Genomic DNA, 11,700 nt, shown 5'->3' on the forward strand with positions numbered 1-11,700 from the left:
CACGGCTTTGTTTATACATATTTATTTATCCGTTTATACATTTCTGCTTTCAGCGATTCACTTCTTCCAGAACTTCTTGTAGGTGTCCAGGTCGATGCCCTCGAAGGTTTCTTCCTCCTTGGCCTTAGGCTTGCTGGGGAACTGCCGGCGCAGACGAGCCTTGCGTTCGGCTTCGGGCAGCGTGCTGCTGTCCAGGGGCAGCTGGGGACACGGAGGACATGGGGTGAGACCGCGGGGACACAGTGTGACAGCCCCACGACACTGCATAAAACCGCTGGGACATGGTACGAGACCTCCAGCACACAGCGTGAGATCCTTGGGACATGCTGTGAGCTCCCAGCACACAGGGTGAGATCCCAGGGACATGCTGTGAGGTCCCAGCACACAGGATGAGATCCGTGGGACATGCTGTGAGATCCCAGGGACATGCTGTGAGATCCCAGCACACAGGATGAGATCCGTGGGACATGCTGTGAGACCCCAGGGACATCATCAGGCCCTAGGACAGTGCATGAGCCCCCCTGGCACAGGCCACGGCCATGCCACGAGCCCCTGTGACAGAGCCCGAGGCCGCCAGCCTGCTGTGCCCGTACCATGAGGATCCTCTTGGGCTCGCTGTAGCGCAGGCGCACGGTGGAGCCGTCGGTGCTGACCAGCAGCACGGGGTAGCGGCGGCCGTAGAGCTGCCGGTGCAGGTGGCAGATGGCGGCGCGGTTGGAGTTGCTGCGGACAGAGGTCGTGAGGGGCAGCCGGGACACAGCCGGGAGGCGCAGGGCACTGCGGGGAGAAGGGTGGGACAGGGGCAGTGTCACCGTGAGGGTGACAGGAGCTGCAGCAGAACGCTCCCAGAGGGTCACAGCCTGTGACCCAGCACTTTGCTGCTGGGTCACTCCGTGCTCACCTCAGCGCCCGGCTCGCTGCCATCTCAGCCCAGCTCCAGCAAACAGAGCGGATGACACAGCCTGGGGACACCTGGGGACAAGAAAAGGTTTTGGGGTGGCCGTGGGGTGACACCCCCGTGTCCTCATCACTGTGAAGCTCCTGCATCCCGTCTGCAGCCCCATGACAGCTCCTGCCATGGTTTGGCTCCCTGATGGCTCCCCCCGCCCTCACCATGGTTCAGCCCCACTATGGTTCCCCCATTCCCGCAGTGGTTCAGCCCAACACGCCTCCCCCTGTCCAGCCATGGGTCAGTTCCCCCGTCATGGTTCAGCCCACCACCGCCCCACCACGTTTCAGTCCCATAATGCCTCCCCCCCACACCCACCTTGGTTCAGCCCTCCCATCTCCAACCCCGCTATGGCTCCCACCACCCCATCGTGGTTCGGTCCAACACCGCCCCCCTCCACTCCGCCATGGTTCAATACATGTTGCCCCCTCCGTTCTCCCCCAGCTCCCCTCTCCAAGTGACGGCCCTGCCGGTGCTGCCCCCCCCCTTCCCACCATCATGGTTCATCCCCAAGCGCCCCAGCCACGCTCACCCCCCACTCCCCCCGCCCGGCGCGGCGCGTGGTCCGTCCCGCCGCCCCGCACTCACGTGACCGCGCCCTCCCCAGGGCCCCGCCCCGCGGTGACGTCAGGCAGGGAGCGCGGCGGTGGCGGCGGGCGCGCGCGGGGGCTGCCGGGAGCGCCCCCCCCATCCCCTCATGATCCTCGGGCGGATGCGCGGGGCGGGGATCGCCCGGGCGGGTGAGCGGGGATGGGGAGTGGGGATCACACCCTCACGGGGACCGCAGGCTAACGGGCACAGCTGGCCACGGGGTGCCGAGACCCTCACAAGGGCCGTGGACAGAGGGGGTCTAACCACCCCGAGGAGCTCGGTCACTCACAGGGATCCTTGGCTGAGTGGGTTCGGGGCGTTCAGCCCTTCATGGAGGGCCTGGAATGAGGAGTCCTGGCCGGCACCAGGATTCTGAGCCCCCTCACAGGGGCCATTGGCTGAAGAGGCCCAACCTGCCCTGGGCTGCCGAGCTCCTCACGGGGTTCCTCTGCTGAGGGGTCCCCGGGTGTTCAGCCCCTCTTGGGGGCCCTGGATTGAGGAGTCCTGGCTGGCCTTTGGGTACTCAGCTCGTCAGAAAGGCCTTGGGCTGAGAGCGTCCAGCAGGCCCCAGGATGCTCAGCTGGTCACGGGGTCCTGGATTGATGGCCCTCAGCCCCTCATGGCAGCCCTGAGCTGAGGGGTCCCAGGCTGCTGAGTGCCTCATGGGGACACTGAGGTACCGACGTGGGGATGCTGTTCCCCCACAGGACCCCCTGGATGAGGGGGCTGACATCGGGTCCCCATGACTGAGCTGCTCCAGGGCAGCTCCAAGATGTCCCTGATCAGGGATGTGCTCGTGGAATCAGGTGGGGTTTGTGGGCACTGTGGGCTGCGGTGAGGTAAGAGGGGTTTAGGGATAAGCATTCCTCAGGTGTCCTAAAAACAAGTGTGGGGAAGTGGGTGGTAACCACACCTGTATGAGCTTCACCTCTGCAGAGGTTTTCCCAGGTGGGTTAAACTGGTCTGGGAATAACTGGTTTGGACGTCCCTGATTTCTGCAGTGACCTTGAGCAAGTGGTTTGTGTTCTGTCTGCAGCATCACTGCTCCCTGCAAGCCAGGAGCGCAGCCAGTGGAGAGGTTAATTAGTGCTTTTTTTTTAGGTAATTATTTCCAGGAAAAAGGTGGCTGAGTTCCAGCTCTGTAGCACTGTGGGATGCTCTGCTCCTCAAAGAGTCACAGGATGAGTAAAGCTGGAAGGCTGGAACCTCTCTGCTCCTGTGCTGCAGATAATTCCCTGTCTGTCACAGCAGGAGCTCCCTCCCTTTCTGAACCTGTCCCAAACCTTTGAAGGATGGGGGTGGCACCTGCTAACAAACCTGCTAAAAATAGGGGGTGGGATTATAATCCTAATCCAGGAGACCTTTCTCAAGGCTCCAGGGAAACTATGCTTTAATCTTCTTTTCTTCTTCATAAAGGGGCTTTGCTTTCCCTGTAAAGCCTCTCTGCTAATCAGTTTTAATTTAACTCTTGTGATGTCTGTCCTTTGCTTCCCTGGTTATGTTGTCACCTAACGAGGTTGAATTTAGCAGCACAATCAGACCAGAAACCTAACCTTACCTTGCCTTGCATCCTCCTGTGACCACTTCATCTTTCTGCAGCCCAGAGGGGTTTATGTGGCTGTTTGTCCTCACTCCCAGGTGTGGTAGATAATTAATGTTGTTAATTAGTTGAGCTGTTCTCTTGTTGATCAACTCTGCAGTGGTTTTGGTGGATTAGGCTGCATCCCAATCCATTTTTAGGAAACTCTGTGCTGGCTATTTGCAGATTGGCTGCTCTGAAAATGCCAAAGTCTGACAAAAGGGCTAAAAAAAAATGTGCTTCTGCCTAAAATAAATACATCTTTGTGACATTCCTGCTGCAGCTAGCTGGGAAATATGATGGACTGATCATTCCTGGAACCAAACAGAAGAGAGAAAAATGTCCCACATGCACCAGACCTGGGGTTTGGGGGGTTCATTTGTTGCTTTAACTGTGGGGTGGGAGGGAGGAGCTGTTATCAGGGAATGAGGGCAGGGACATCGTGGGATTGCCCTGGGAAATTGTGGATGCACCATCCTTGGAAGTGTCCGTGGTTAGACAGGGCTTGGAGCAGCCTGGGATAGTGGGAGGTGTCCCTGCCATGGCAGTGGTGGGACAAGATGAGCTTCAAGGTTACTTCCAACCCAGCTTTGCTGGAATTCTGTGAAATTCCCACTTTGCCATCTTTCCCCCTGTGAGGCCCCAGCCCATTCCTCTGGGAGTGGAAATGGATTTCGTTTCCTCTCAGTTTTCCTCTGCAGATCTCCAGCAAGAGAAAGGATTCACAAGGGAGGCAGGAGGAAACACCTGCAAGCCTTTAGGTTTATTTTTAGCTGTTTTGAATGAAGTGAAACGTGATGACGACTCAGGTGTCTTTTCTCTTAGTTATGAATATTTTGGAGAAAGAAAAGGGAGTAAAATGAAGGAGAGAGTCCCACTGTGGAAGTGGTTTGGATCTGTGAGCAGGAGAAGGAGTTTTGCTGTTACCTTTGTGGTCGTGGACCTGAGGTGAAGCTGTGTGGATTTGGTCCAAAGCAAGAGGAATGTTCCTGCAGGAGAGTGCCTGGAAGTGTTCCAGGTTGGATGGAGCTTGGAGCAGCCTGGTCTAGTGGAAATTGCCCTTGCCCATGGCAGGGGTTTGGAATTAGATGGTCTGGGAGGTTCCTTCCAACACAAACCGTTCCAGGATTCTACACAGACAAAATCCCTGTGCCCTCAGAGACTGCAGGGACAGCTTTGCTGTTTTCCATAATCCCAGAGCAGCAAGGACCGGCACCCCTCAGCCTTTTGGGGGTGTTGAGTGTAGCTTTGCCAGCCAGGAGAGCAGGAAGTGGAGGAGGAACCGCCGGAGGGAGATTAAAGCTCAGCAGGATCGTTCTCATTGGCCGTCTTCACATTGCACCTCGTTAATTAAGGCTTTAGGAGCTCACAAATAGCCCGGCTCTGTCCCCAGAGGCTGTGCTGCTGCCAGGGGCTGCACTGCTTTCCTTGGCTGGAAGGGAGCACAAGGAAAAGGTAAGGATGTGCTGGAGCCTGCTCCCAGCCTATTCCTCTGTTTCCCCTTCCCAGTTTGGAGTTGAATGAAATGATTGGAAGTGATTTGGGCAGCTTTAAATTTCTGTTGGTGTTTGCTGAGGTGCAGAGCAAATTCTGAGGGGAAAGAGGGGAGTCCTTCCTTCTGGCTGCGATCTGACACTGGGATTTGTGCATCCAGCACAGCTGGATCCCAGAAGGGAATCTGGAGCACGTGGGGATGGATCCATGCTGGCATTCCAGTGTTACTTGTGGGGTTTTTGGGGTGCTGGTGTGTGATGAAGGAGCATTGTTTGGGGGCAGATGTGTTGTGAAGCACATTGGGATGTCTGAAGGGGATGAATTTGTGTGGAGAATTTTCCAAGGAATGCTGAGGGCTCACCTGATGGAATTACGTAGGAGAGAGGAAAATGCTTTGGATAACTGCTCTGCTCCCTTGCTGCAAGCACTGAGTAGCATTTCCCTGGTGCTTTTCTTCTGGAATCAAACATCTAGTCAAAACCTGGGTTTTTTTGGAAATTACAGACGTTTAAGGACCAAGGGAATGGTAGGAAGGTCCTAAAAGGACTCCTAGAATTTGTTCAGCCTTTTTTTGAGGTGACGGAGCCTAATCCAGCAATGTGGTGATGAGGTTGGTCCTTCCAAGATTTTATCTCTGAGGCTGCAGCACATGAAGGGCACTAAACAAACAAAAAATAAAGGAATAAAGGAATTTCCTTATGGATGATTATTGACCGTGGGTGTTTTCACCGCCCACGTTGCCGCTGTTGGCACCTCCTGAGCCTTTGTGAATGAATGTCCCTTCGCGCAGCCGGGGATGAACTGCGGTCAGGACAAGTATCCTCAGGGAGCAGAAGGAAAAGTTGTGTAATTCTCCGGCTGTCGTGCCGCCCGGGGGAGGAGGGATTTAGGGCTAAGGAGGGTCCCGCTCATGCAGGCGGGGTCAGGGAGAGGGAGCCCGGCGGGATTAGCTCTGGTGAGACAGCATTTGGCTTAAGGCTGTTTGAAAAGTGATGTGTAAGGTCAGGGTGACATTGCTATGAGCTGATCTAAAATGAAAAGGCATTATCTGCTTCTTGGCTGGTGGCTCCCCAGGCCACACCCAGTCCGGGAGGGCTAAAAATAAATCCTTTTCCAGGGATTTTACTGCTTGCTGAAAATAATTGGTTTTAAATAGGAAGAAACTTGTTTGATTTGTCCCACTCTCACCATCACTTCTGGTTTGGAAGCTGCTGATGGATGAGGGTCCCCTGCACTTTTACACAGCATTTCTTCTTTTTCCCACGTGGATAATTAAACTTTCTTCCTCTCCAGAGACACAGGAACGTGAAAACACATTTCTTTCTTTCTTTCTGTCTGAAGAAAAAGCTGCAGCAAGTTCTGTGTGGCCCCAGGCTGCCTTTTTTCACCTGTACCGGGACCTGATCTCTGAGATCTCTTTCTTGCTGTGAAACACCTGCAGATGGAGTTGGTGCTTTAGGAAATAGGGGAATAAACCCCTGAGCATGTTCATGGCAGTGATTGCACCTGAGTTCAGATGCTGTTCCAAGTCTTGTCTGCAAACTCTCCTTGAAGCTCCTTTCTCCTTCTGAGATGAGAGGGGCTGGGACTGTACCTCTGGCCCATGATTCCAATGCTACCAGGCACAAATAGGATTTTATTCTTTTAGAGAGATTTTTCCTTAGGATTTTGGTCCCAGTGAGACCCAGCTGTGATGGAAAACAGCTGACTTGAATCATCCCAGTTCAGTGGCAGCCAAATCCCAGTTTCCTCCTCCTTTGGGTTATATCCTATGAGTTTAACCTCAGTCTCTTGAGAAGCGTTTCTGCATTCCCAGTGCTTTTTATCAGCTCTAGACTTGTGATTTTGCATCATTTCAAATTTTCCTGCAGGAATTTGTACCCAAGGGTAAAGGATTGGTGCTGTTTTGAGGGGCTGAGCACTGCTGGGAATCTACACCTGTATTTCCATGGTTGTTTCTAACCAGACACATTTTTGTGTCTCTCCCCAGTCATGCAGGGACCAAGGCCAGTGGTTCTGAGTGGCCCATCGGGTGCAGGGAAAAGCACTTTGTTAAAGAAATTGTTCAAAGATTATGAGAACATCTTTGGCTTCAGTGTCTCCCGTGAGTATCCTGGGATGGGCTGTGGAGTTCAGGGGAGCCAGCTCAGAGCCTACCTCTATTTATACCCCAAACAATGATTTTTCATGGTTTGTCTGTGTCCCAGTCTCTCTTTGGGCTCTTGGGAATTTAGTTTAAATAATTCAGGACACGTTTTACTCCTGGTATTGAGTGATGAGTCTAAGCTTTGTCTGGAATAGCACCTTTCCAGGTCTGGTGACTCCCCACATCTCTAAACACAACTCAGAGGAAACAAGAACCTTCTGAGTGATTCTTGACTTTGAAAGTAACAAAATCCCCCTACATTTCTGCTTCAAAAGCCATTTGATTTTTCCATGGAGCTTTGTAAGGTGTTTTTAGGTCCATTACCAAAATGTGTTTTAATGTCCCAGCACTTTGTGTACTGCAGTACACAAAGTAAAAAGTACACAAAGTACAGTAAAATCTGTGCTTTGAGATCTGGATTCACTCTACCATGAAAGAGGAAATACTGGATGTTTAAAAATTTAATGCTATGGGAGGAGAAAAAAACTTAAAATTATCTATTTTATGTGTGTGTCATCTTATGCTCCTGATTCAACTGAATCTCTGATCTCACTCCAAACTAAACCTTATATTCCCCAAATTGCCTCTTGGTAGAGTTTATTTTTCCTAGAGATCCATGTGCCACTTAGACCTTGGCATTTCTTTGATCCTGCAACCTGTGGGTGATGTACAGAATTTACAAGGCTGTTTTAGTTTGTTTGTTTGGTTTTTTTCCCCTGCAGATACCACAAGGCAGCCAAGACCTGGAGAAGTGAATGGCAAAGGTGAGCCTATAGCAGTCATGTCTGTCTCATTGGACTCTCCAAATAATTCAGGTTTTCAAAGCTGGGCTCTCATTTTAGGTACTGTGCTCTGTGCTTGGGTGTTGGGTGATTTGATTTTCCAAAGTTCCAGGTAGTTCTGGGGAGATATGTCCAATGGCTACTGCTTTGGGAAGTGCAGCTGCTAAATGAGATGGTTTTAGCTGTATTAATAACTTGTTCTCGGCTGTTTTCTCATGTATTTGCATATTTAAGAAACAATCAAATGAGGTTTGTTCTTAATCTCCAATGGCAGTTTTCCCTCTGAAGTGAAAGGAAGGCATTTCAACAGAAGACAGAGAAATATTCCTTTTTAGTTAGTTTGGTTTTGATGTTCCCTTTTATCTCCCTCTCTCTCATCCCATTCTGGTCTTTAATTAGAAATCCTTTCAAATGAAAGGCCTTATCATTCTTGCTGTAATGTGTCCCACACCTGTATGTAAGGGGGGAGAAGTTCCCACTACACCAGGAATGGGAAAGGATATAAAAAATGGGGTAGAGCAGCATTTTTGGCCACAGAGAAAGCTCCAGAATATTTTGAGCAGGTGTTTGGCCAACTGCTGTGGAAGCAGCAGATTTGAAGCGTCTTCTCCCCCAAAAACCCATGAGTGTCATTTTCACCATGAAGTTTGTCTTCAAAATGTTAATTTCTGTGCATTTTTCCCCATTTTCCCTTCTCCAGATTATCACTTTGTGACCAGAGAGGAAATGCAGAAAGAAATTGATGCTGGTGAATTTATTGAGCACGCAGAGTTCTCTGGGAATATGTACGGGACAAGGTGGGTCAGATGTCCCTGCCTGTGCCACAGGGGCTGGACTTAGATGGTCTTGAAAATCCTTTCCCATCCAAACTATTCTGGGGTTCTAGAAAATAAATACAGAATCTCTCCAAGCTCCTGAGGATGTTCCTGCTCAGATATGAGATAAAATGGAGAGTCTCTCATGCTTAGCAGGAGTGTTGAAGTTCTCACCAGTCCTTTCTGCTCTCCAAGTCTCATCAGTGAATAATAATGATTAAAAAGCTTGAGGCAGTTCCCTATGTTGGGGTATAGAAATTGTTTTTACAGCATTTAAAAGACACCACTTGAAAAATGAAGTGGAGAATTAAGTGCATCTTGTGACGCAGGTGGAGCATCCTTCAGGAGAGTGTGTGGAGTCAGTGGATCTCTGGAGAAGGGGAGCTCTCTGTGGTTTTGCTCTTTAGTGAAAGCTGTTCCCATGTTTGTCACAGAATCCCAGAATGGTTTGGGTTGGAAGGGACCTTTAAAATCATCGAGTTCCAACCTCCTGCCATGAGCAGGGGATTCCCCTCTAGTTGGTGAAGCTCTGCTAAGGCAGGAGTTTATGGACATCCCCCCCTCCTGTGGGATAGTCGCACATGATCCATTCCCACACCTTCCAGCATGGCTTTGCCAGCCTCCCTAGCAGGAGCCCCCTGCTCCACCCAGAGCAGTGACACTTGGAGAAACTCTTTCTGAAGAGCAGAGCAGGCTCTGTCCTCTCCTGCCACAGTTTGGGTACAGGGGAGCCCTGTGAGGTTCCCCTGCTGCTGGAGGGGGACACCCCAACCTCCCTGCGCTCTCTGACCCCTCCCCTGTGTGCTGTGTCCCCAGTAAAGGAGCTGTGCAGGCCGTGCAGGCCCAGAACCAGATCTGTGTCCTGGACATCGACATCCAGGGCGTGAAGAACATCAAGAAGACCGAGCTGAACCCCATCTACATCTCGGTGCAGCCGCCCTCCATTGAGATCCTGGTGAGCGCCCGCCTTGCTTTGCCGTTAGCAGTTAGAGGTAATCAGCTCTGCAGCCACCTCTGTGATCCTCAGGGCCCTGCACTAGCTGGGGAGGACATTCCCAAGCATATCACTGCCCAGCCCAGCTCCCCAGCCTCTAGCTCTCAAGGATAAATCTTTCTGTGTTTTGGTTTTTGAGTCCTTCCTCAATGTTTTCCATGCCCTGGTTATGGACTCCATTGAAGCATGGCCAGTCTTTAAATGCATTAGCTGTGCTTCGTGCTGTGCTGAGATTTGCCTCCACAGTTAAAATTAAACCCAGGGAGGCTGGTTCTGTGCAGCACCATCAATTCTATGCTCCTCTGGTCTTAGCCTATGTAAGTGACTGCAGTCACTTGCAGAAGTGGAACCACTGTCATGGTTCAGGAAGGGATGAGGACACATGAGGACACAACTCCTGACTCTCCCCTCTTGCTCCCAGTACATCAGGCAGGCTCTGTTTCTCGTTGAGTTTGTGGAGGAGGAAGCCAGCAGCACCAGATGCCAGAGCCCAGCAGAGAGATCTCATTTCCAGCAGTACCTGGAAAAATAAATAAATGAGAGGGAGGTAAAAGAAACCTGGGACCCTGAACTCTAGGTAGGAGATCTCAAGCCCAGTTTGGCCACTGGTTTGCCCTGGGCTGTAGTTGAGGCCCCTCACCCTTTGCAGGGTGTTCTCACGTGCCCGTGGTCACAGACAGCAGCGGCCTGAGGGTGGGGGTGGTTTCTGCCTGCAGCTCTCAGAACTCTCATTGCTTTAATGTCTTTGTCCTTGGGTTTAGGAGAAACGACTACGGGACCGAAAGACTGAGACAGAGGAGAGTTTACAGAAGCGTTTGACTGCAGCTCGTGTGGACCTGGAGCTCAGTGAGTCCTTGGAGTGCTGTGTGCAGGGACAGGGGATGCCTGGGTGATTTGGGAGCATCTGATCTGTGCTCTCCAGCAGTGCTGGCAGGGCTTGCCATGAGCTGAGTTGGATCACTGCTGCATTTTCCACTGCAGTTCCTTGGGGATGGTTGGCAGAGCAGTTCATTAGCAACAGCTGAAATAATAATGCTAAAAAAAGTATTAAAATGCTTTCATGCATGAGAGCTGACACAGGGAAGAAAAATTCTCTAACTCTGTCCTCATGTTCTTCCCCAGGTAAAGAGCCTGGCCTGTTCGACCTGGTCATCGTTAATGATGATTTAGAAAAGGCCTATTCTGAATTGAAGGAGGTGCTCCTGGAGGTGAGTCCTTGGGGATTTTTTCTGCCTCGTTCCTGTGCCAGGCAGGTGAGGGTCTGTTCTCAGGCAGCCACAGAAATGTCACCTCATCCCACTCTGCTAAGGGACAAGCAGAAGCTCCCCTTGGGCCACCCTTTTTTAGTATCTTGCATTCACAGCCATGATTTGATGATTATTTTGATCATTTACCTTTCTTGGACTGGTTTGATACAAGTGATGATGGATCAGTGGCCCGAGAGTGGGAAATTAATCCAACACAGTCCTGAGTTGGGGAAAAATAAACATTCATGCTGGGTTAGCAGAGAAGGGGATTCCTGTTTCTGGAGCTTCGATGTCAAGCCTTGCCTTGTCCCTGAAGGTGAACTCATGGCTTGGTTCTGTGATGTTGTGGAAATGGTCTGAGCTGTTGGTCACTCCTGGTATCCTAAGCTGTGAAACCAAGGCTTGTTTCCCAAAGAGTGGCAGATTGTCAGTCTCTTTCCTGATCTCCTTGCAGGAAATCAAGAAGACCGAAGAATCCAGGAAGTCCTGAGCTGACCCTGCTTGGGTGTTTCAATTTTGCACATCATTCCCGAAGCGTCACACCGTTTTATTCCAAAAGACATTCCCTTTAGGCTGCTCCTACCCCCAACTTTACCCTAGGATGTTTATATTAAAAGGAAAGAAAAGGAAACCTGGTCATGCTTGTCCTTCTGTTCCCTGTGTGCTCAGCACGTGCTCCCCCAGGTTTGTACCTCTGGGTTCTTTGGCAGCTGAGCCCTTCTGGAAGGTTGTGGAGAAGCTGCTGGGCTGATGTACTTGAAGGCAGCAATAAATCTCTTTTACTAGGGAGAATCCACTGCATCCAGTAACTGTTGCCTGTACAGGTCTCTGTTCTGAGACCTAGAGAGCTTTGCACTTCATTTCCCAAGTTTTGTTTAGCCTTAACATTGATGTTTTCATGAAGCTTCCAAGCCCTTCCATGTCCTCCAGCAGGATATATCCTGAGTGTCCTTGGGCTGGTTTCTCACACTGTGAAAACTGTGGGGACAAGCTAGGGGAGCTGGAGATGTCACCTGGAGAAGGGACGAGCTCTCCAGGGAGAGCTCAGAGCCCCTGGCAGGGCCTAAAGGGGTGCCAGGAGAGCTGGAGAGGGACTTGGGAAC

General features: G+C 51.2%; 2 protein-coding genes across 4 annotated transcripts; one reads left to right on the forward strand and one right to left on the reverse strand.

Moving 5' to 3' along the window:
• Positions 1-6: 6 nt before the first annotated feature.
• Positions 7-1,576, reverse strand: MRPL55 (mitochondrial ribosomal protein L55). Of its 2 annotated transcripts, none has more exons than XM_088178389.1 (4): positions 1,538-1,576; positions 902-972; positions 594-777; positions 7-201 (listed from the first exon to the last, which is right to left on the reverse strand). In XM_088178389.1, exons 2-4 carry the CDS (start codon positions 922-924, stop codon positions 58-60), a joined length of 351 nt encoding a protein of 116 aa, XP_088034515.1. In that variant the 5' UTR covers positions 925-972; positions 1,538-1,576; the 3' UTR covers positions 7-57. The 2 variants fall into 2 exon arrangements, with proteins under 2 accessions (XP_088034515.1, XP_014729199.2); XM_014873713.2 differs by having other exon boundaries at positions 1,482-1,549.
• GUK1 (guanylate kinase 1) lies at positions 1,569-11,228 on the forward strand. Of its 2 annotated transcripts, none has more exons than XM_014873710.2 (8): positions 1,569-1,689; positions 6,604-6,717; positions 7,482-7,523; positions 8,242-8,338; positions 9,173-9,311; positions 10,112-10,196; positions 10,473-10,558; positions 11,052-11,228. In XM_014873710.2, the coding sequence occupies exons 1-8, from the start codon at positions 1,647-1,649 to the stop codon at positions 11,085-11,087; spliced, it is 642 nt and encodes a 213-aa protein (XP_014729196.2). In that variant the 5' UTR covers positions 1,569-1,646; the 3' UTR covers positions 11,088-11,228. The 2 variants fall into 2 exon arrangements, with proteins under 2 accessions (XP_014729196.2, XP_088034382.1); XM_088178256.1 differs by lacking the exon at positions 1,569-1,689 and adding an exon at positions 4,177-4,574.
• Positions 11,229-11,700: the final 472 nt, after the last annotated feature.

Source organism: Sturnus vulgaris, chromosome 1, assembly GCF_052056855.1.
Source record: "Sturnus vulgaris isolate bStuVul1 chromosome 1, bStuVul1.hap1, whole genome shotgun sequence".
Taxonomy (NCBI): Eukaryota; Metazoa; Chordata; class Aves; order Passeriformes; family Sturnidae; genus Sturnus; species Sturnus vulgaris.